This window comes from Ischnura elegans, chromosome 6 (genome assembly GCF_921293095.1).
Source record: "Ischnura elegans chromosome 6, ioIscEleg1.1, whole genome shotgun sequence".
NCBI classification, from domain to species: Eukaryota; Metazoa; Arthropoda; class Insecta; order Odonata; family Coenagrionidae; genus Ischnura; species Ischnura elegans.
Window position 1 is genome coordinate 91,493,708 of NC_060251.1, and position 26,187 is coordinate 91,519,894.

Consider the following 26,187-nt stretch of genomic DNA (forward strand, 5'->3'; position numbering starts at 1 on the left):
TACGACATTTTCGTCAAGTCCCGATGATTTAAGTATCTCTACAATGTTAAGTCTTCCCCGCATTTACGCTAACGAAATTTCAAATGACCCGCTATTTACGCCAAAGGGAACATGGCGGATAGCGCACCGTAATCAAGAAGAAAGAGAGTTAGCGATTGGAGGTAGGGATAAACTTTTTGCAAGAAGGTTGTAAATATAGGAAAAGAAGTTGTATTTACAACCTCCTCGCCTTTTTTGGCATACCTGTCACTAGCGCCATTATCATTAATACGGCCTCTTTGAACTTCTAGAATAATTCCTTCATCATTTGTTTCTGACCACTCGCGGGATTTCCTAAGACAGGTTGTTTGCGAAGTTTTAATTTCATTCCATTTGTTGGTGGTAAGTATTGTAGGTTTTCCACTTCACTTGTAAGCATCGTAGTTACGAATATAGACGCTATGTTTATATTCGTGGTCGTTCTCGTGATGATCCACGCACTGGGTGTTCTCCTTCGCGTACATTATTACCAAGTTCTTCGATTAATTTTCATCATCATTAGTCAACAATCCTAAGATTGGTTTGACGCTTTTTGACGATAATATTGACGATTAATTTAAAAGTTGTTTTAATCGTAATCTCTTCTTCCCTGCTTCTTTTTGTGACAGCATCTATAAACGCGAATCAAATACGGAATGGCCCAGAAACGAGAGAGGAAAACTTTTTCAATAGAAGATAAAATAAGAATTTTGGGAGGAGTTGACTCGCATGTAGGTTCACGCGTTTCCCTTGCCAAAGAACTTGGGATTCCAGTGTCCACATTAAACACTGTTGTTAAAACTCGCAAAAACATAGAAACCAGTGCAGTGGAATGCGGACCCAGTGCAAAGAGGCGAAAATATGTGAAGTACTCGAAATATGATAGACTAGAAGAAATTTTAAAAGAATGGTTTCAGTGCACCAGGTCCTCTAACATACCCATCAGCGGAGTTATTCTGAAGGAAAAAGCGCAACATGTGGCAATGAGGCTGGGAATTGAAGACTTCAAGGCTTCAAACGGATGGTTAAGCAGGTTTAAGACTAGGCATAATGTTGTATACAAAACAATTTGTGGTGAGTCCAGTAGTGTTGATCCCCAAACAGTGGCACAGTGGAAGGAACATTGTTTAAGTGAGCATACAGAAGGGTATGCTCCAAAAGACATTTTCAATTTAGATGAGACAGGCCTTTTTTTCAATACACTTCCCCATAAGACTTTAGAGTTTAGAGGTGAATCTTGCCATGGTGGAAAGCATAGCAAAGCTCGTTTAACAGTATTGTTTGGCGCTAATGCTAATGGTAGTGAAAAGTTGAGGCCATTTGTCATTGGAAAATCCAAAAATCCCAGATGTTTTAAAAATATCAAGACATATCCCACAACTTATGCCGCTAATACCAAAGCTTGGATGACGTCACATTTATTTCAGGAACAAATGCAGGCTCTAGATGCCAAGATGGGTGGACAAAACCGAAAAATTGTAGTATTTTTAGACCAATGCCCAGCCCACCCAAAAAATATGAATTTGAGGAATATAAAACTGGTGTTCTTCCCACCAAATTGTACCAGCCAATTACAGCCATTAGATTTAGGGATAATCCATGTATTCAAATCCAACTACCGCAGGATTCTAGTGAGAAAAGCAATTAATCTTATAGATAGTGGGAGGGACCCTAAGAACTTCAAAGTATCTGTTTTAGATGCACTACACTACGTAGCACGAGCATGGAAAGAAGTTGATGAGGGCACAATTGCAAATTGTTTTAAAAAAGCAGGATTTAGTTTTTCAGAAGACTGCAACTTTGAACAGGACTATGAAGAATCATTAGAAGAAGGGAGAGGTGGTAATATAGCATTGGGAGCCGATGATCAGTTGTCATTATTTGGAGATGAAATAAGTTTTTCAGACTTTGTGGGAGTGGATGAGATGTTATCAACATGTAAGTCACTTACTATTGATGAAGCTATTGACGTGCATGACAGTGATGAGACAGCAAGTGAGGAGGATGATGATGATACAGAAATGCCAAAAGAAAGCACAATCAATGCTATGTCTGCTGTCAGTGCACTGAGGCAACATTTATCAACTGTTGCAGGAAATGAGAAAGAATTAGAGCTGTTGGACGTAATAGAAAAAAAGAGTAGAAATAATTTGCACTAATAAAATGACTAAGCAAACAAAGATAATGGAATATTTCCAGAAGAAGGCTAGTTAAAAGAACATATTGTAATGGTGCTTCTTTTTTCATCACTTAATTCACCCCAGAATGTTTAATAAATTCTGTGATATATATTTAATTGCTTTAAATTTTGAGAAGACTTAGGAGAGTTTAAGTTGATACATATTGTTTTTAATTAAATGTTAAATGGATTTTAAGTCAAATATTTTTGTTTAGTTTGTCCAAAGGTTAAAATATTTTTACTTTAGAAGATTCTTTTATGTTTATGGAGCTAATGGAAAATGTTTATCCGTATTTATCAGTATTTACTTATTTATCGTCCTGTGTTAAAGGATCTCTTTCAGAAGACTGATGTTTTGTATGATCTACCTCACTGAGAATTCAGTACTAATAAAGAATTTTTTGTTATCATAATTTAAGGTTTTGTACTTACTATTCATTTAGAACATGATTCATATGAAAAATAGAACATTTAACTATATATAAGGGGTTATTTTTCATTAAATTGTGCCTAACCTCGATTTTACACTTTCCCGTGATTTACACTTTTTTCCCTTGTCCCCCTCAAAAGTGTAAAAGAGGGGTTTTACTGTATATAGGATAAATCACGGGAGATAGACGCCGTAATCATGGAATCGTCTTCGGGAAATCTATGAAAAATTGCGATTTTTATTCACATGGTATAGTTTTTCAATGTAGCGCTCATTTTCTTGATTTTAAATGTGAAAAGAGTTCAGGAAGGCGATCCTATGAGAACTACCGATATTAATTGTAATTATGACGACTTTTTCAATGATTGCCATAACCCCGACAGCTATATTATATTACATTAAAATTCCACAGTAACCCAAATTCACTAAATGGCTCGAAATGAGGTAAGATGTTGCTCAAAGAACAAAAGAAGGAGAAGTACGATTGCCAACCAGATAAACTTAACATTCCCATAAATATGCAATTTATCGACCCATGCCCCAGTTACCCCGGAGCACGTTACCTTTTTAATTGCATGTAATTGTATTTCCTACAAAACCATCTCAAAAAATTCATGCTAATAGGATTTTTCTCTGGGATAGGTCGACATTTAGCATGAAAAAGAGCCAAAACATGTATTTCGGAAAAAGCAAGTAAAGTTCACAAGACCAAGTAAACTTCACTCCATCTTGTTCTCGTGGTTTGCAAAAATTCACGCATACACAGTAGGGTGGGCCGAAAAAAGGTTTTTTTTCCTTTGTTGAAAGGTTGAATTTCTTGTTTTAAATAGCTCCACAGGTACGTAATTCGTCATTATGATTGATGATAATTTAAAATAATTCACCTTATTTTTACTTTTTGTGGGATTATTAACTACCATATGAAGACTTGCTAAAAACTTAAATTCAATCGAAATAAATATCATTTTAACTGCGATTTAGCCCCCAAAATGGAATTTTAGAAACGTATGCAAAAATGAGTTTTGTTGTGCGGGTGGTCTATACTACAATTTTGTTGTTAACTCATAGACATTGTTTGAACCGTATATTTTGTCAAATAAACTTCAAATTTCATTTTTATAAACTATAAACATGTATCCACTCTTTGATATTATCCATTATCCCATATTTTCATTAAATTCGTCTTCATAGCCGTTTTATTCTGAAATCAGCCTGATTTTTCACAAAATTTTAACCCTTTCGCGCCGGACCTTCGTTGAAGGAAATTCTTCCTCAATACGAGTCTCTTGAAAGTTTTCTTTACTCCTCTGTACGAAGCCTTTCCGCGTCGACTAAAGGCAGTGGGTACCTCCCTAACCTTTTTTGGACCCAACTCAGAGGGCACCGATCCCTTTCCTCTGCCTCTGTCCCAGACCCTAGAAGGATTAAAAGCCCCTTCCTAGCACGAGTTCGCGGTCAACTGGCTAAAATGTTAATGCAAAATATATGAAAATATTTGTTGCTCGCACCGATTTTTTTACATTCAAAATGAATTTTGTGTTTTGTTTCTGAGCGTGCAGAAATTTTAAACGAAGTTCTAACGTTGATTTAGATGGATTTAATGTAATTACTAGTAGTTTATAACTCCGTTGAGATTAACGTTAGAATTTTGTTTGAAATTTCCATGTGGTCAGCAAAAAAAGATGAATTCATTTCTAGCATTGAATTTCAAAAGTACGCAACAAATATTTTTTTGGAAAACACACTGCAAATAACAGTAGTTGACCGCGTGGAGAGGATAGGAAAGGGTCGACCTGAGCGGCCGAAGAAGGGACTGGGCTCGCGCTAAGGCGGATCACAAGGGGCGACCGCGTCCGTGGGTCTATTGTGTCCGCCACGGTCACTTTTTTCGACCTGTGCCGCACAGGCGCGGCATTCGTTGGTTAGGGTAAGAACATTCAGGACGCACTGGTGTGGCATTCGTAGTTGAGGAAAAAAAATCCTCGCCGCACAGGTGCGGGATTCGGCGCGAAAGGGTTAAACTTTAGAGCTCGGGTGGCAGTGGTTAATATTATCCGATTTGAAAAAAAATTTGTTCGCGAGATCCTTATATCTTTTCGCAACTTTCCCGCATAGGGCAAATTTGATCAGGAAAAAAAACCTTTTTTCGGCCTACCCTAATGCACAGTCCTCATCAAGTATAGCTTACGGAGATGGAATGATTTATTGGGAGGTGTTTTTCAGGTTCTAATGCATCACTTCAAAGCATGTACAGTCCTCATCAAGAGTTTTTATTTATCACTATCCAAAACCAAACCATTAACCCAACTGCCCTGACCTGCAGAGCAACGCTCGACCGCAAAATATACCCCATCGAGCCAACTATGTACGCACACACTTACACCTCTCAAAATTGACAGCTGAGGACCGTAGAGTTCTTGCAGCATCAGGTGAGACGTGCTGAGCGTTTGGCTCACATTCTTGCCAGCTGAACTCCCACCATCTTTATCCTTGATGGAGCAGTAGCCATCAATGGCAGCCTGATAATTTTTCTCCTCAAATTTCACCTGCCATAATAAAAATAAAAGTAATGATAACCAAGGAAAAGACCATCGTCCAGAAAGTCACTGAGGAATAAAACATCAGGTTCACACTCATTCCAACAGCACAACTGAATAAATAGCATAACAGAATAACATGACTTGAATAGAATAGCAAGAAAAATGTGGACAGATATGAAAGCACGTCACCCAAACTCTCCAATTGCAAGGTACATAACGTACATAAGAAACGTACATAAAACGAGGAAGAGGCAGGAGAGAATTAACATTAATCTTCACAATAAACACATTGAAAAACTTAGAAATTACGTCAGCAGACTCCCGATTATCCGGCTACGGTTTATCCGGGTTCCGGATTATCCGTACATGTTTTCACTCTCGCTCAATTCTTCTGCGATCTTTATAAAAAAATAAAACTGAACATAAAATCACCAGAATCACTCCATTATAATATGTACTAGGATACACTGCAGTCATTATTTCCCTTCGTAAAACGGAAGCAATCAGACTCAAGCTGCATTCACGGGAGCACCGTGTTCCTGTTTTCCAAGCCTCACAGAGTATGACCGCGCTCCATGATCACGGACACATGTCCCGCAGCAGTTGCAACGCGGGCAACTTGTGCGAGACGCGACTACGTGGCATGGAGCCTGACAGTGTAGTTTCCGACGTCACGCAATGGTTTTGAAGCATTTGTGCAAACCACTTTTCAGTATCCGTTATCACACAGCCACGGATGTGTGGTTTTCGAAACCAGGCCTTACATGGAGCATTAATTATACGAGTAAAAGCATATTGTCGCCGATAAAAAGACCGCGAACTGGAGAAGAAAGCTTTCAATGAGTCCGGGAAGCACTCTTAAATAACAGAATAACTGCATAAATAATAATATATTGTTTGTTTTACGTAAATTATGAACATTGCAAGACATTTGAGAGAAAGTTTGGATAATCCGCGTTTTTCGATGATTCGTGTCGTATCTCCCCATCATTAGTCCGGATAATCGGGAGTGTATTGTACTTCTTCTATAATATGAAACAAGCACTCTCCATAAGTCCATAAAGAAATATAATGACAAATGCTCACCATTGCATGGTAAACAGCGAGTGTAAAAATAGCAGGAGAGGAGGAGAGTGGATGATGGAGGAAACAGCTGTATGGAATGTTTTCTACATCTTCCTTCATCAAAAATGTATGGACACCTTACAGTCAAATACCTGATTGAAACTGATGGTGCAATAGCAGCTATACAAGACAGGCTTATCAGCGCAAAAAATCATAGAAAATTTATAATGAAGGATATAATCGCATAACAAAATGTGAAACGCGTTATGCACACTGAAATTTTTTCAGGTACAAAAAGGTCACTCCTTCAAAATATTTTTCATTCTTTCCTACTCGTCAGCTTCATAATACGATCCTCTGAACATATGAAACCTCCCAAGATATTGCCGATGTGATCATCTTTTTTGACAATGAGTCAGTCAGTGTTTGCAGTTTTTTATACATCGATATACAAGGTGAGACTGAGCAATAGCCGTTTATCTGTAGATATTCCTTAAACTATCTTACTACTAATGCTAAAATTCAGGCAATTGGTGCATTTTTAATTGCTTATAAAGGTACCAAACGAGCCATACTAGGAAGGAATCTGAGTGAGCCCAGATGAGAGGTTGAGCTAACATGGATTGCCACAGTTATACCGTATAAGCGTGTGTAAGAGGCGCACCCCTATTTTGAGCATCAAAGCTATGAAGAAAAAAATTTTGCGGCATTTTTTTATACTATCCCGCGGTGTTGCAGACGTATATTCGATAACTGTCGAAATTCCAGTACAGTACACCTGGAATTTCGACAGTTATCGAATTTTCCTCTTTCAATATTAATTGAAAGACGAAATTTTGATAACTGAGGCGGTAATAGCGGCATAAGAGAGAGTAGAAAGAGTTCCGATCCTCTCTTCGCATACGCCGTTGCTCTACGATGCTTGTCCTATTCACGAACAATTTTCTCACCTACTGACCTTTTTGAATATTTATTGAAAGACGAAATTTTGATAACTGAGGCGGTAATAGCGGCATAAGAGAGAGTAGAAAGAGTTCCGATCCTCTCTTCGCATACGCCGTTGCTCTACGATGCTTGTCCTATTCACGAACAATTTAGTTTAAATGCTCTCGCAGGAGTACTGCAATAGAATTGCAGCCGTGAAAATTTTAAGGCAATACACGACAGGCACATAGCATGAACCTTCCCAAGAGCTTATACAACAATCGGGGCAATCTCAGCGCCGTAGGATAATAACCACGTCGTAGATTTAGTGGAGTCACATTCGGCCCCCCATCAGCCAATGCCTCTGCCGTTTTTCTTCCTTTCCGAGACCCCACAGGAAAATAGGTAAACATCAAGTTACAGGGGAACAATGGAAACGTGTTTCATCCCTACCCCATCTCACTAACTGACCTTGATCGATCTCCCAGTTTATGGAGGCCAAATGCTAGGTGAGTCATCTACTGAGCCCGAAGATATCTCGATAGCTTTCAATAATTGAATGACACTCACGAGGTTGAAAAAAAGAAAGAGATCTAACGCGATGCATATCTGACAGAATTTAAGTTTTTTAAGCTCTAATTGTTTGACACAAAGATTTATAGTTACAACAAGGCTACTAATATTCAAAATAGTCCCAACAGGACAATTTCGGAAGAAACAAGCGTAGCATAAGCGCATTCAAACAAGACGAGATGGACTGGAAACTTAAGGCAACGCAAACTGCGAATATCACATTGCTGGGCCTTCGCCCCTTTGCTTTGAATACAACGACGTCACATGCAAGATCGGACGTGTTCTTCCCGTGCTCCTTCGCTCATAGCCTCGTAGCTTGAAATACGGAGGGGAGGGAGCACGCGCGCTCCTTCCCCTCCGTATTTCGTTGCTTGCTTCGAAGACGGAGGGATCGCGCTCCTTCCCCTGGACCTCTCCTTCCGCGCTCCTCACTTATAAGCATTCCTGATTTCTTCCATCCACAATTTAGTCCAACAATGAACACACTCGTTTGAATTTTTTAAAGCGCAGGTTTTGATACCAATATAATTTTCAGTTGCAATAATCCTCATATTAGCGTCTGCAGATGATTTTTGAAAAATCATGTGCTCAGCGTAATGGTATGTCCTTCAACACTATGCATTTCTCTACGTTTGATAAGCGATTACTATGTGCAGTATAAATGCCGTGGGATGCCCACTCGTGGCAGTAAATTTTGCGAGCCCTCCGGAGCGAAAAACCCTGCGCGATCTTCCATGTTCACCTCTGGGGTACCGACGTGACGGCGCAATGCTTACAAGAAATTCAAACAGGAGCATTTTAAAAATACGTCACTAAGGGAGTAACTCCCCTGCCTGCCGCTTGTTTTTGACCTAGGGTTTCAGATGACTGACTCACACTGAAAACCAAGGCCACTCAGTTCCCCTTGGACTTGCGACCGGTGAAGGGGAGGGGGGGAAGATAAGAAGTTTGTGTAAGAGGCACACCCTCATTTTCGGCTGCAATTTCTGGGAAAAAAGGTGCGCCTCTTACACGCACTTATACGGTATTTCTTTTAATTTGACTGTACAGCAAAATATACTTCTAGTGCAACAATACACCCCCGCAATACGAAGTGGGGAATGGAAGTGAATAACCGTGAATAGCTATTGCACACAACTCAATCACACATACAGACATGATTTGGAGTGAAAGAATTAAAGAATGCCATTTCAAGCTCCCAAGTATGTTTGCAAAGGCAATGCTTAATTTCAATGTTCCCCTACTCGGGTAGTCATCCCGCCACAGGGATAGAATACATTCTCCATTTATTTTTCATTTTTAGCAAGTGCCATAGCGAAGGAAACATTCATGAACAGGAAAGAGAGAATCATTACGTATGAGTAAAAAGAAAAGTCTAGCGAAGGGAGCACAGCACAATTCAGAGCCAAAGCATGGTCTACACTTGGGAAGGAGGAAAGGAAAAGACCTGAGGGATTTGGGTTCAGGGGAGAACTGAGACGATGATGCTGACGAAGATTGACCACAAAGTGCTGGACATGGGGGTGAGGAGAGAAAGCTTAAGATACGGAGGAGATGGAAGGGGTGGATGTAGGGAGTACTGAGTGGGGAGGGGATGTTGAAAACAGCGTTAGATTAGGGGAGAGTGTTAGACAAGCAAGAAAGGGGAAGAAAGAGATTAGGATTAATCGCTGGAATGAAATAAAGTAGGCCTCGTAGAGAAGCGGAGAGGGAAGTCGAACTTGGGATGGGACTTGCCACGCTATTCTCATATTGATCCATGTTGTACAGTAGACTCTCGTTAATATGAACATCGTTATTACAAAGTTCTTGTTATTACGAAGCAAGTCGTTGGTCCCGACGAAAAGGCCTACCCAATCTAATGTAAAATAAAAATTAATAAGAAATCTTCATTATTTTGAAAATACGAATCTGATCCGGTCCTGGCAATTACAAAATGAACTTTATTACGAAGTTCCACTAGTAGTAGGCAACGGCATTTAGGTGGAAATAGACTACGCTACTTTATCATCATTGCACTACATTTAAATTCTCCTTGTGCATTGTGCCCAAGAGCGTCAATTATGGTACTTCATTCAGTAGGAGATATGTACTTCAGTATGCACGCAACATCAGATACTAAGCTTCATTCCTGTGGAATTATGGTGACCCACTCATTAATGCTCGCAAATTGGACGTCCAGTTAGTCCTCTTCCTACGCACATTGGATTTACGAACTTTCAGAGATATGACGTTTAAAAAAATTCAAGAGTGCCCAAAATTTAAAATTTGGTGCCTATGGAGTTTGCCGATGCGACACGACATGATGTACAGGAACTCGCACTTTGGGCTGAACAAAGTATCATTTAATCTGGTTTGAAGTCAGGAACTGTTCAGCGCTTCGCCCGTTCTTTCTTCCCGCACAAAGCGAATTTTTTCGGCACCGGCTACATTGCAAGCTAGATCAGTTAGTCACAATCGTGAGTTAACGCACGATTGTGATGCAGTGTTGCATTCTGCAAGATCTCTCGATGCCTTGTATAGGTTTATCAACTTAAAGAGCAAGGTCTCGGAACGCATCTTCTTCGTATATCGAGGACTTGTGCATAATTTAATCGCGTACATTACACACTTGACTCTGAAGATTATAAGTTTAGGAGATTGAAGAGACAAGAAATTTTGACAAAGTATGTTTCTTTTTATTCGATGATTCCTAAAAGAAACATTCATACGAACTTCGTTATTACGAACCTCTGCTTTTTCAGTCCCGTGAATGTCGTAATAACGAGAGTCTTCTGTAGTCTACATAAAATGGAATAGCTAGAATACTTTACTAGATAACCGAGTATCAGATAAAAATGTAATAAATTTGAGTCATCTAAACTATTTAATTGAGTGGCACAATAGGTATGGAGACCAGTAAAAAGGATGCACTAACCTTCTCAGCTTGCTTCACCGTTCTCGTCTCACTGATCAAAGGTGAGGCCATGGCCAGATGTTCCCTTATCTTGTCAATCATCAGCTTGGCAGAAATTTGTTTGGCTTGCTTTTTTGTGCGAGCCTTCCCTGGAAGCAAAATCATAATTCCATGACTTTTACACTCAAACATCATCATCATAACAAACATCCGTTCCACAAAACACCTCTGCACAGCAAATATACATCATGGCCCCAATCACCCTCTCATGAACCACACCTCTTCCCAAAAAGCATTTCTGTGCATAAAAATTAATTGGTGGCACACACAAGATTTTTCACCTGTTTAGAACAAAATACATAGCAAGATTTGGTCACTGACATTCCCAATTATGCCATCACAGAGCACAATGCCGAAGAGTAGCTAAAGAAATATGAAACGAACGATATGATACATTAATGCAAACAACCTTATTACCAAGTTTTCATTATTAGTACAGTCTGAACAAAGTATCAATTAATCCATCATGAATTTAAGAACTGTTCAGCATTTCACCCATTTTTCCTTCCCCACTGATGGCAAATTTTTTTCGGCTCCAGCCACGTCGCACGAGCAGCTAGATCAGTTTGTCACCATCATGAGTCTATGCAAAATTGTATTGCAGTGTTGCATTATGCAGGTTAACCAAACTTTTCAATGCCTTGCATAGGTTAATCCATTTATGAACAAGGTCTCGGAACAGACTTTGTGCGAAATTCAGTCGTCTAATTTTAAACACTTGGCTCTTAAGCTATTCCGCAGTGCAACTATAAGTACGGGATATTAAAGAGACAAGGAATTTTGGCACAGTATGTTTCTTTGAGATGATTCCTGAAAGAATCATAATTACAAACTCCATTATTACGCACCTATGGTTATCGGTCCCACGAACTTTGTAACAAAGAAAGTCTCCTATAATTCCTTTTTCATTCCTGTGATTTGAATGGTGTTGAAGGCCATTAAAAATGCACATATCCAGGAAAAAACATTTGAATTTTTTTCATGGAAATTTTGGAAAAATTCCTCACTTTAGCTGCTGCTTGTTGCAATGTAGCTTGATTTAACTCACTCCCAATAATCGGCCAGGACATATGAGCCAAAATATTTTCTGTACAGCAAACAATGAGTTTTTATTGCCTTAGAATTAGTAAGCTATACAGCAAACACTTCCATGCAAAAAGAAATTTTTAGTCCCAAAAAGTCTGTTTTAAAGATATACTACTGTATAAGCCTGTGTAAGAGGCACACCTTTGAGGCAAGTGATTTATGGCCTGTGGCATCTTGGAAAGGAAAAAATCAGAGGCATTGGCTGATGGAGGGCCGAGTGTGGTTCCATGAAATACGGCACTGAGATTCCCCCAATTGTCGCTCAATCTCTTGGGAAGATTCAAGCTATGTGCCTGCCGTGTTTTGCCTTAAAAATTTCCACCGCTGCAATACTCCTAAGAAGGTGTTTAAACAAAATTGTTCGTGAGTAGGACAAGCATCGTAGAGCAACGATGTATGCAAAGAGAAGATAGGAACTCTTTCTAATCCCTCTAATGGGACATTGCATTCATGAAAGCAATGATTTAAAATTTCGGATTCATATTGAATTTCCTCAACAAATTTGGATCCTAAGTATAAGGTGAAGGGCATTATTCGTGGAAATTTGGATCCGAGGTATCCGATCCGACCATACCTAGTAAGCATCATAAGGTTAAGACTATAAGTGAATACCTACATATCACCGAGAGCCATACGTATCATGAAAATTAGGCTGAAAAAATGCCGCGTAAATTTTTAGTACTGAAAGAGGAAATTTTGATAACTGTCGAAAGTCCAGGCATACGTCTGCAACACAAACGATAACACAACAACGATAGGATAAAAAAATGCCGCAAATTTTTTTTTCTTCAGCTCCGACGCTCAAAATATGGGTGCGTCTCTTACATGCACTTATACAGTAACAGAATCATACTGAATAACTCAACACACTGCTGCATTTTAAGCATGCTGGAGAGCTATCAGATGTGCAAAAAATACACCTGCAGACTGCAGTTGATGACTTGACAGCTTGTCATGGCATTTTGTGCATTTGATCACAATTTTTCATTGTTTCTTGTACTCTAGGGATGCGTTCCAAATCACACATCATGTGCATCCATGTGGGCATGCATAGAGCATATTTTGAGGTTCCGGAAGCATCAACTCACATTGGCTAACATCAGAAATTCTTGATGCAGTTGATGCAAAGGCAAGAACGGGCACTGCCCATAAAATTGTGATGGTGTCTTTGGAGTTAGCATAGGATGTTTATATTGTGCTCCTAAAGTTATAGGAAAGAGTTATAGTTATTAGTTTTTGATATAATCAGTCCATCTATAATTGAAAATTGGGAATTCTATATCGATGCGTTGAAGTGAGCATGTAAGTAACTTGTTTACGCCCATTCTTAATTTCACAGGTAGCAAAGAATGCAATATACAATCTATAATTTAACTCATTGAAATGCAAGCGTGGTAGTTTTAACCAAAATTTTGCTTATATACACTAAATTGTGGAAATTTCCAACACTTAAATGTTGTATTGCAAAAATATTAGTTTACTAGGGAGTGTTTAGCGGTGTGGTCAGAATTATAAATTGTCTCCAAGTTGTATGTATTAGGGAGTGGTTATAACATAATACATACAGTAAACTCTCGATTATACGAAGCAGGATTTTACGAAGTTTTCGATTATACGAAGTGATATTGCGGTCCAGCGAAAAGCCTATGCGAAATACATGGCACTATTCGATTATACGAAGTTTTGATTATACAAAATGTTTTGAATTTACGAACCTCGGATCGGTCCCCAGGAGCGAAAGGCATTCGTTTATACGAACTATGGCGAAATATTTGTCAACAAAACTAGTTACGCCGGCGTAAGTAGCTAAAAATATCAGCGCTTCCAACTGTGGTTCATCAAAAGTGTGAAATCGTAAATGATAGTGCAACTTTGGAGAGAAAGGGTTCGCCTAAAACCTCATGGTGGAAATTTAGGGGAAGTAGGAGTTAAGTAAAATATCGCGACTGACATAATGCCCCTATTGACGTGCCTATTCGTAACCATCGCATCGACAATACTTCATAGTTTAACATGTCAGGAAGGTCGCACGGGGTATTTCGTACACTCCTAATTAACCCTTTGCACTGCTGTGAACATATCTGGTACGTTGCTACTGTTAAAGTACTTCGAAGACTACTTGACTACCTACTTTTCGCCGAAGCACTTCGAAGGGTCCCTAATCCGGGACCCTTTCCTCGACGAGCTCACCCTCGCTGGCCCCTCTCTTCTACCCTCCGAGCCTTTCTCCCCAAAAGTGACCGCTCTGACTACATTTTGAAAATCTATCAATCAATGCCATCATCAAAAAATAATTGTTTGCATCGCACTCCTGCCAATCAGGCATTCAAGTACGTCTCTGAACCGTGTTTCTGCGATGAGAAATAACGATTTTGTTAACTTTGCTAAAATGGCCAAGTTAATAAAACTGTCATTTTTCATCACAGAAACATGGTTCAAAGTCGTACTTTATTCCCTCCACTACAATCGCAAATTGCTGGAAATCGGCCAGATTCTCTTTGATAGCGCATCATGAGGATGTTCTCGAGGTTGGTAATTGATACAACTAGCCTACTAGTAATTCTACCGCTATAATATCACGGCTATGGTTGATTCGTTACGTTATACCTTCAGGAAGATGCAGCGGATAAAATTGCGGAGGAGATCAGAGGCTTAAAAGATGATTTTGAAAAATTCTTGGAAAAAGCAGGAAGAGCACAGCGCGCAACATCAAACGATTATATTTACAGCATCAAGTTATTTATATATGTATGCATTTTACACAGTGATCATGGATGTGAGCTTGATTTACAGAGATGTGTGCTTAAAGAATCCCATTGAGGTGATTGAGTATTAAGTGCAATTATTTTTTTTTCAAAGCACGTGATTTGGTAAGCCTTGATAAAAACTTGCGGTCAGAATTATAAATTGGCTCCAAATACTATTTGATACTATAAATACTGCATTGATGACACGGCAAACTCATTTTCAGTATCCTCCCAAATGCTATCTAACTATAGGCACACTCCTATCAATGATATCAAAATTAATGGGTTTCTAAAATGGTTCTCAGCTGCACTCGGGTATTTAATTTGTTTTAAGAAGCTGCATCATCAAACATTGAAGAGTACCGGTGATCACTATCTTAGTAGTGATTACTGATTTTCAATGTTTATATTGAATTTTCAAATATAATTGCTCCATGTAAAACTTTCTGATATCAGAAGGAAGTGCAAAATTCTGTCTCAAGACAGCCACTCTAAGTGTATGAACAATCTCCAATGATGCATTTCACAAAATGCTCAGTTTTGTTGTGATTTAGGTTTTCTATGGACTCGAAACAGTTCAACACGTACCTCTTTTTAAAAATGAGACTCAAAACATCCTTTTCATCTGAGAACAACAGTACATTAGCGGTTGCCACAAAACATGTTGTTGCTATTTATTCCTTAACTTAGCAACTAGGTTAAAAGTACAACACCCTCCCTCCAACTACAGTAAAACCCCGTATTTGCGTTATCGGAATTTACGTTTTCCCGCAAATTGCAAGTTTTTTTCTGGGTCCCGTCATATTTCCTATCTCTCCAATGTAAATAGAACCCTGTATTTACGCCGTGTTTTTTTCGTTTTCCCGCCATGTGCATCACGACGTGCCGACTAAAAAAAAATTTTTTGCGCACTTAAACAATTAATCGCGCATATCAGCCCTTAAAAACTGTCTTTTGGCTTCCTTTCGCGCATTTTTATTTAGAAATCCAAGAGAGAGAGACGTAATGAGAACTATTTTCGGGAAGAATTTGAATGTGGCGGGACAGAACGCCACCAACGTCGGAAAGTTGAACTACGTCATCTCGTTTTCTGTCAGCGGCGAAAAGATTCACGATATGAAAGTAGGTGTTTTGAGCAATCAAGCTATGTATTAATTATAATGCAAGAACTCCTGAAGGAATGTTGACAATAATCATGTAGTCGATAATATGATACGAGAGTTTGAAAGGAAACCAGACGTGATAAACTATAAAACTTGGCCGACAACTGGGATCATTTGCGCTGACTTCATTCAACAGTTGCGTAGCAATTATAGGTTAATTAAATACTTAAAAAAAAAACTTATTTAAACTTGAATTATCCCATTCAAATAGCAGTGTATCGCAAACTATTGTAACTTTCAAAAATTATGAAGTCCCATGACTGTTTGTACTATACGCATTTGATCGCCGAGGGGTAGTTCAGATACTCGTGTGTTGCCGAGTTACCCTCAATTCGAATGGGAAATAGAATTGATCCGGCTTGAAAATGGAAATTCGAGGTGAAAAACAGACATTTTTAATTGACGAGAAAATGAAAATTTTAGAGATAGTTGATTCCCACACCGGAACCCGCATCGATTCAAACGCTGGCGAAGCAACTCGAATGTTGAGACTGGCAATCCGATCGGATTTCCAGTCTCAACATTCAATACCGTGGTGAAAAATCGTGATGCCATTGTAAAATATGCAAACCAGTGCGGACATTTATCAAAAAAGAGAATATATGTGAAGAATTCCAGGTAAGAATAAATGGAACGAATTCTAAAAGAGTAGTTTTTAGGTGCAAGATCATCAAATGTCCCTGCAAATGGTGTCATCTAAAGGCCTGTTTACATAGTACATTAACCCGTACAAGTTAATGTCTAAATTATGAACACGAAAATGCACCGTGCATTCACCCAACTTGTGCGTATGCATGAACAGAAAATAGAACCTGTTCAAATTTGGTTCATGCATTCATAGTCGGATTTAGGGGCAGGGGACGTGCCCCCCCAGATGCTTAAAAAAATAGACAAAATTTGAATACGGTTATCATAGGAGGATCTATGGGAGGGGGGGCACGTGCCCCCCCAGACACTTAAAAAATATGCAAGATTTTTAATACGGTCCGGTTATCATTGCGTTCGTTTTGTATAACGTGGTATCATTGCGCCTCCAGAACAAAATCACGGCATTGCTTGTGCCCCCCAGAAAGAAATCTTGGATCCGCCCCTGATGGTCATCATTACGTTCGCTTTGTTTTGTATATTACTCAAGGAGGCTCAATCATTTAATTCAATAAGAATAACTTTGATATAAAAATAAAGAGAATTTTGTAAAGTCATTGTTATATCTTGTTTTTAATCTCAATTAAGACAAGATCTTTTGCCTGTCAGGCCCTCTGTGCCCCTCCCAGAAAAAAATCCTGCATCTGCCCCTGCCTACATTCGTACATGTCCCGTTCCGGTCCACAAAAATCATTCATGCAAGCAGAAATTAACACGTACGTGCTAATGTATTGTGTAAACAGGCCCAAAGGCCCTTGAGAAAAGGTATTTCCCAACAAGATTGGGAATCGAAGATTCCACGGCATCTATAATGGTTGGTTGGATAGATTCAAAAATAGGTACAGTCTTGTATATAAGATGGTGAGTGGTGAAAGCAAAGATGTTAACATAGAGACAGCAACTCAGTGGAAAGAATCTGAATATATTAGAGTTCTGAAAGGTTACAGCCCAAAAGATGTTTTCAGTGCAGACAAAACAGGATTATTTTTTAATTTTTGCTGCCAGCAAAAACACTGTGCTTCAGAGGGAAACAATGTTATGGCATAATGCCTAGTGAACAATTAAAAAATTAACATTTCCAAAGCCAATATATGAATAAAAGTGAAAATTCTCTATTTCCCACTATTTGCATTTTCCCGCAATTTACACTTTTTTTCTTGGGTCCCTAGAAAAGTGTAAATAAGGGGTTTTACTGTAGTTGCTTCCATCAGCTACAAGATTCTGTTGATTAATGCAGTTCCCACGCTTGAAATTGTAAAGCCCCTTTGGTAAAACATATGCTACCATATATATTATGTTGACTTGTATTCAGCAATTATTTTTCCTACGGCAACAGTGCTTCTAACAAAATCGTGTCTAACCTCTGTGCTTTGACCTTTCCTTGATGTATCCAAAATTTGCATTTTTTACTCCAGACTTGTCATAATTTCATTAATGCACCACATCACTACCAAGTATTTTAATGCAGTTCTTTCCAACGATTCCTTGTATAACTCTGGAGACTGTAACACTATTTTTTGCTCCAGCTGCCAAACTTACATACCTACTCGCCTTCTATTGCATACATGGCTACACATCACTGCTCTTTGTTTTCCCAGGCTACTGCTCCATTAGCTAACTTAAGTTTATCCAGTGCAGGATACTCCATTCATAGTATGGCATTCCGTTAATAGTATGGCATTTTGCAATGTGGTAGGTTGCCATGATATTTTTTATTTATGTTTTTTCAAACAGTTTGTTTTGCTAATTTTTGTTGGAATTTGATATAAAGTGTATGGTGTGTTGTGTGTTTCTCCTAATTAAAACTGTTCACAATTTGGACTAAAGGACTGTAATAATACATATTTATCAGGTTATGGAAGCCCAGGAACCCTTTGGTCAACATTGGAAATTCTGAATTGGAAATTGTATCAGAAATTGAAGGCTGATGATGAATCATGACTACTCATATAGAAACTAGGTCCCTGTGACGTCACGTGAAGTGGCATCATATGGGCGCCAATCTGGCCTTTTTGAAATGAGGTTAAAATTGACAATTGCCATTCGTCAAAACTGGGATTTCTAAAACCAAATACTTTGTATATTACGAATACACTAATGGTGGGTAACGAATCGCAATCAATGCCTTTTGTTTTCTTTGACAAAGGAAACTACCCTATTTCATGATATACCGATAAAAATGTCTTTCATTGTGTAGAAACATTTTTATTGACAATAAGAGACCCATAAGCGTGCACGGTGACGTGAAACTGTCGTTAGGGAGTGCAAAATCCACCTCAACGCAACTGAAGCATTTGAGGGTGGAACACAAGTCAGTATGTGATGAGAAAGTGACAAAATTCAGGGGAAACTTATGTGAGGAATATCAAAATTAAGTCAAAGGTTTCTTTCAAAAGTTTCTGAAGATTGAACCTATTTTCATTTCCAAACGCAAGCATAACGGTTTACGTCCTGAGCGTGTAAAAATTTTATCATTTTTAAAAATGATCTGAAAGCTTATAAAAATGATTTTTTATCGGTAAAAATATTTAAATGTGTATGTAAATCTAAATAGCATTCCTTTGATTGTATGTACCCAGAAGAAACTTGAATAACTACTTCGTTTCATAGCAGACAATTGAAAATGCATTTGGATCCGAAAATATCCCGAGATCCGGGTCCTAAAAAAATCCTAGATTTCTCCAGCCTCAGAATCATGCGTGGCACATGAATGACAGTTGTTTATTTTCCTTCTTGAAAAATGATTAACCTACTTTTTCATTCATTGAGCTCCAACAATCATGAAGATGAATTCTCCTGACGTTGACATACACTCATTTTGCAGCAGTAAGAATCAGCATTTTCTTTCAAATACTGTTCTTCAGATGCCGTTTCTGCAAGTGAAAGCACTCTTTTCCAATCAAGGGTTCATATATTTTTTTGAAAATCCACGAGCGAAATAGCCAGTTGTTTCAAGTGCAGACAGTGCTAGTTTTTCCCAAATTACTCCCATTCTCCACACTTATAAGATTAGCTGCGACTACTAACACTAAATTAAACAGTTCAAATTCACAATCTGTTACTATTTACAGTAACTTGCCGTTGTGGGATAACTCCTTTCGGAGGATTTGATTATTACCAATAAGTTCATGTCCGTGGTCATGAAAATGATATGGAATTTGCGACAGGTGCTAATTGAAAAATATCGAGGTGCAAAATACTGATGTTCTAGTTTTATTGTAAAAATATTGTGCCATTTTTCTTCCATTTACAGGTAGTCTCATCCAGATTACTTTCACAACTTCTACCTTCACAATTTACAGAGGAAGAACTTTTTCAAATGTTCTGAATCTTTTTTAATAACTTTTAATCATACATGTTATGAATTTGAACGGGTTATTCTAATCACTTGTCCCTTCACACAACAATTCATCATTTCCACTGATGCCAACGTACGTTCCGAACAAAATACCGTATAAACGCGTGTAAGAGGCGCACCTTTTTTCCCAGACATTGCAGCCAAAAATGGGGGTGCGCCTCTTACACAAACTTCTTATCTTCCCCCCCTCCCCTTCCCCGGTCCCAAGTCCAAGGGGAACTGAGTGGCCTTGGTTTTTAGCATGAGTCAGTCATCCCAAACCCTGGGTCAAAAACAAGCAGCAGGTAGGGGAGTTTCTCCCATAGTGACGTATTTTTAAAATGCTCCTGTTTGAATTTCTAGTAAGCATCGCGCCGTCATGTCGGTATCCCAGAGGTGAACATTGAAAAGATCGCGCGGGGTGATTCGCTCCGGAGCGCACGCTAAATTTACTGCCACGAGTGGGCATACCGCGGCATTTATACCGCATATAGTAATCGCTTATCAAACGTAGAGAAACGCGTAGTTTTGAAGGACATACCTGGTTAATAGTCAACATCTGTCTTGCCGAGAAATTTCCATTGCGCTGAGCACCTGATTTTTCAAAAATTATCTTCAGACGCTAATATGAGGATTTTTGCAACTGAAAATTATATTGGTGTCAAAACCTGCGGTTTAAAAAATTCGAACGAGTGTGTTCATTGTTGGATTAGCGCTGAAGGAGAGGTCGAGGGGAAGGAGCGCGCACCCTCCCCTCCATATTTCAAGCTACGAGGCTACGAGCGAAGGAGCAAGGGAAGAACACGTTCGATCTTGCATGTGACGTCGTTGCCTTTAAAGCGAAGAGGCGAAGGCGCAGTAATGTGATATACGCAGTTTGCGTTGCCTGAAGTTTCCAGTCCGTCTCGTCTCGTTTGAATGCGCTTATGCTACGCTTGTTTCTTCCGAAATTGTGCTGTTAGGACTAAGTTGAATATTAGTAGCCTTGTTTTAACTATAAATCTTTGTGTCAATCAATTAGAGCTCAAAAAACTTAAATGCTGTCAAATATACGTCGCGTTAGGTCTAATTCTTTTTAGAACCTCGTGCGTGTCATACAATTGCTGAAAGATATCGAGATATATTTTCGAGCTCAGTTGGTGACTCACCTAGCATTTGACCTCCAGAAACTCGGAGAATTGAACCTGGTAGACCGAAAAAGGTCAGTTGGTGAGATGGGGTAGGGATGAAATGCGTTTCCATTGACTGTAACTTGATAATTTCCTATTTTCCTGTGGAGTTCAGGAAAGGAAAAAAGTCCCCTTGCACACACACCGATTTTGGATGGCCGGTAAAAAATATCGGCCGATATTTTACCCGCGAAGCGATGCTTGCACACACGCCGGATTTTAACCGGTCAAACGATAAGTTGCTATGTTTTTGAGCCGGCGACGGCGATCCACAGTGACAATGGCCGGCAGCTAACCGGCATTTAGCCGGTGCCGGCGCGTGTTCGGTACGTGTGCAAGCTCCAATGCTCTCCCATCGTTCACTATTGGAATGTGGACGGCCGATATTTTACCGGCCGTCCAAAATCGGTCTGTGTGCAAGGGGCCTTAAATATATGAGGTGGTTATTATCCTAAGGCGCTGAGATTGCCCCGATTGTTGTCCAATCTCTTGGGAATGTTCATGCTATCTGCCTGTCGCGTTTTGCCTTAAAATTTTCCACGGCTGCAATTCTATTGCAATACTCCTGTGAGAGCTTTTAAACAAAATTGTTTATGAGTAGGACAAGCAACGTAGAGCGATGGCGTATGCGAAGAGAGGATCGGAACTTTTTCTACTCCCTCTTATGCCACTATTACCGCCGCAGTTATCAAAATTTCCTCTTTCAAACAGTACTGAAAGAGGAAATTTCGATAACTGTCGAAATTCCAGGCATACGTCTGCAACACCGCACGATAGGATAAAAAAATGCCGCAATTTTTTTCTTTATAGCTTTGATCCTCAAAATAGGGGTGCGCCTCTTACACGTGTGCGCCTCTTACACACGCTTATAAGGTAATATCATGAGTTGCAGTGTTTACAAATAGGTAACAGATTTATTCACCATTAATGTCATTCATCCAGAATGCATTCTGTCCCAAGCATTTGTAAGTTGCCGTGACTCTCTCATCATTGTCATCATCCATCAGAGAAGGATAGGAAGAGTTGCACAGAAAATAAGTCGGGAAATTTCGGGAAAACTAACGCTTTATTCTCACTTCATTAACAGACCCACGTCGACTGAATGCTGTGCCATTGTCTCCCTCTCGTCAGTGTCGTAGACATTTATTTCAATCATTTTACATCCATGCTACATGAACTCAATCACTGAATCATGAAAGAAGACATCTTGGAAAGAAAAATAACATAATGAATAAAATCAAAGGACCCAAAATAAAAAGAAAGACAAGCCATTAACAACTACTTGACTCCATTTCAACATAGTGTGCGGCAATTCGCTGCTAGTTCTTCTGAGGTATGATAGATAGCATCCAGTACGCACTAGTTTTTTTATACGTACACCATTTAGTAAAATTTTCATTGATCTTTCAAAATTTCATGAATCTTGTTTTTGCTAATTTTTTCTGTTATCCGGCCTTAAGACTCCCTGACATCCCTTATGTTCGATTCAAGTCAAGTTCATTTCAAATCCCTTGAAAATGCATCACAGATTGTCATCATGATGATGACAATAAACAATGGCTACTCACCCTGCTCCCTTAGCGTAAGCACCTGGCAGAGAATGACAAATGTTTTCGAATGCGCAGGACCAGACTCAGCCACCAGTTGGTACTCTGGTTCTTTGAGGTTCTGTTGCGCACACAGCTCTGCCAGCGCACCAACAGAATTCTCCGTCACCTGCTCAGCATACGGGGAGACAGCCACAGACGCAGCGTCATCCTTATCAAGTGCCCTGCAACACATGCACACCCATCACCACAAAGAACATATCAAAACAGTAATTCACTCCAGCTTGTGGAACTTTTCAATCACGACAGTTCAATGATACGATATGATGACTCTTCTTTCTTGCTTGACAACAAATTGCTTTCCACAACCCTTGCAGAACAATCAGACAAAACCTTCCTGCAAAACCTACCTCAAAAACTACGCATATATGGTTTAAGCGAATTAGGCTGGGAACCGCTTGAGACTTGGAGGCTGCACGCACTAGGCTTAGTTTGCTTGAACAATTGAGAATGGATATCTTTAAGAGTGACACAGAGAACATAATATTAGAGCCACACTATATTTCTAGGTCCGATAGAAGCGATAAATTAAGAGAGATGTTTTGCCGAATGGATAGATATGGGAATTCGTTTTTTCCCCGAACCATAAAGGACTTCAATAAATGCTAGTTCCATCTTCGTTAGAGCACTTCATTTTTTATGTGTATATGGCTGGTGTCCTAACACCCCCTGCCACACGTCTTTCAGGCGGCTTGCAGGGTATTATGTAGATGTAGAAGTATCCTGGGAGTAGCCACGGAGATAACTTTACAGGAGTCACTTGCAAAGCACAAATTGTACGAAAAATTCACAGAGAAAAAAATCATTTGCCTTGACCGGGATTTGAACCTGGATGCCCCAATCTCTGGTCAAATGCTTTAGCCAACTAAGCCACCGAGGCATCATCCCTCCCACTGGATATTTGCGGACACTACCGCACAAGGTGTGGACACTACCACCTTGTCCAGTTATGTCCACAAATATCCATAGGGATTAGGGATGTGTGAGTACTCGAAAATTCGACTGGCATTTGACCTGACTCGATTCGAGTGGCATTACGAATGTTGAGTCGAGTCGAGTAGTTTCGGTTACAGTGTTGTCGATGCCAGTAAGTTCAAAAATCTGCCGACAGGAAGCGCTATCATGAAGCATTATCACAATGGTGCAAATGCTTTTACTCAGGGCTGTTTCTGGCAGTTCGGCTACATATACATATAAATATTAATTAAATTCACCACATATTACCATAGGTTAATTCATTCCCATAGTGCTTATGGAACTTTTCAAGACTCTTTAATGTTCATTCATTTCCTAATACAGACGCAATTACCATCAACATTCCTCATAATCTTTCACTTTTTACATCAAGCTAAGCATTCAGGACAGAAAATTCACAAAGGGATTTGAAAATTAGAATATGTTGTCGCATATATATTATCATATTGCCAGATCCAGAGATGACCAAACTCGACTCGACTCGATACTCCTGAGTAGTTTTCAACTCGAGTCGAGATCAACAAGCACTCCTTGCACATCGCTAATAGGGACGAATGATGCCTCGGTAGCTTTACAGGCTAAAGTGCTCAAACGGAAATAGGGGGGGGATCCAGGTTTGTCTGTGGATTTCTCCCACTACACATATTTCCCACCCTTAAGGGTGCCTTCATAGCTCGGCGTTGCATACTTGGGGGCAGAGCTAACTCATCGCAGCAAGTTGGAGCCCATCACAGTTCTGCGTTGCGAAAACAAATGAAAGGCAAAATGCATTGGCTCCTAAAAATCGGCATGGGAGCATATCATCTTATGATTTCGAGCAAAACACACTATACATATGTTGTTTTGTGTATTTTTATGCAATTTCATTTCTTAAAATATTCTTCGCAACTATAAATAGCATTTGAAGTTAATATGGCGACCATAATGTCAATAATCATGCATGTAATGATGGCCCTTGCCTATGCATTATTATGATCTTTAAATTTTATTTCCCAACTTGGAATATTCGAAAAATAGCTATTTACATACACTCAGTGAACATGAGTAACTTGGAATGTTATCAGGAATATTTATTAATGATAACTGTTGTTCAAATAGATTCCCCTAGTCATGTTATCTAAATAGCTCTAACTGAGTAGATCATGGGGGCACAATTATTAGATATCAATTGGAATTTAAACGACCGTAGTCACCAACAAGGAGCTCTCAAGCTGTATTTAGCTTGTGATACAATTGACGGGTATGATTTATGCTAATCTATGCTCCTCAGTGATTGTAATATAATTTAGGGTTAACATTTATCCTATGTTTAGGAAAGATACGAAATATCTATGCTTAACACTTCAAAATAATAGTAAATAATGAAATAAACAGCATTTGTCACTCCCATTGGAGCTAATCTTGCATATTTGTATACCTAAGCTTCCCATAGACAAACACCAATTCGAAATCGCCGGCGTACTGCCGCCTTCACGCAGAGAAAATCCGACAGGTTCAGTTTTTCTGCGACGATGCAGCAAGCTGGAGACGTGACGTCATCAATTCTCAAAGACAGGCTCTGATGGGCTCGCTAGCTGCGGCGTCAACGCAACGCCGAACTGTGAAGGCACCCTAACCCTTTCACTGCCAGCCCATTTCAGGATGTGGGATGTATGAAGACTGCCAAGGCTATTTTCCGGAGTTAGCAACATTTCACATTTAAAAATTTTTCAGCTACTTAATTATATTTAAGGTCTCGATTTTTTTCCCAATTCTTAAGATATGTTTATATCTTATAACCATAGATATATTATGGGGGTTTGCATAAATTACAGCCGTTGAAAAGGCCACAATCACGAAAAAAAAAGTGAAATTATTTAGGCCGATAAATCGGCCCCTGGCAGTTTCCGCTCTACCAACGGTGGCAGTAAAAGTAGAGATGTACGAATAGTATCCGCGAATACTCGAAAACCTCGAATACTTCGAATACTCTGAATTTTGCGGCCTACACTGTCGTTGGTAGTTGACTTAGAAAATTGTAAAGAACTCAACGTTTAGTGCATGCAGTGCCGTTATAGACTAGTTGACGAACTACATCAAATTCGTAGATTAGAGCGGTGAAAAGAGTTCGACGTGGGGAGCCAAAAATGATTGGGTGAAAAAATCCAAAAATCCCCGCTTTCCCCACCAGGAGAACCTCAGTGCCATGGGATAGTAACTACGTAGCACAATTCCCAAAATCCGCTACCCCTCCATTCAATAGCCCTCGGCCACTCCTCCGATGCTTTCCTCCTCTCCAATATCAAACAAAAGGTGAAAAGGTCCCAGCTCGCGCAGGGTTCGCATCACGAAGACCATAAATGAAAAGCTTCAAAAGAAAATATCCAGTTATAAGAGAATAATAGAATCGTGTTTCACCCTTCCCTCTTTCTCCCTCCAAAAAATATGAAGTTACACGAGAACAATAGAAACGTGTTTCGCGCCCTCCCTTTTCTCACCCACTGACCTTTTTATGCCTACCTGCTTCAAAGTTCCCAGTTTCTGGAGGTCAACTGCTGCATGAATCACCTATTAGCCCAAAAGGTGTCTAACAATGACTTTCGGCTTAGCTCATTAGCGTCTGATTGCGGCCAGCTCAGGAACTATTTGAAACTCATTCATCTTCCAAAATTTTGTCCTCATAATATTCTCATACAACCGGGCATTTTCCAACAACACAACTCTTGAGCCAGGGAAATTCAATCATGTGCCGTTCAGTAAGACAAAGTGTAATAGACCCAAGAAAGAATTTTTC

The 26,187-nt window shown here is 39.4% G+C and overlaps 1 protein-coding gene across 1 annotated transcript in view; it reads right to left on the reverse strand.

The window, feature by feature from the left end:
* LOC124161162 (RISC-loading complex subunit tarbp2-like) overlaps positions 1–26,187 on the reverse strand; it is a 44,977-nt gene that overhangs the window by 12,410 nt on the left and 6,380 nt on the right. The window contains exons 4-6 of the mRNA XM_046537394.1: positions 22,401–22,603; positions 10,647–10,774; positions 5,009–5,173 (exon numbers count right to left, since the gene is read on the reverse strand). Of these exons, the coding sequence (XP_046393350.1) occupies positions 5,009–5,173; positions 10,647–10,774; positions 22,401–22,603 (496 nt within the window). The remainder of the gene's footprint in view (positions 1–5,008; positions 5,174–10,646; positions 10,775–22,400; positions 22,604–26,187) is intronic.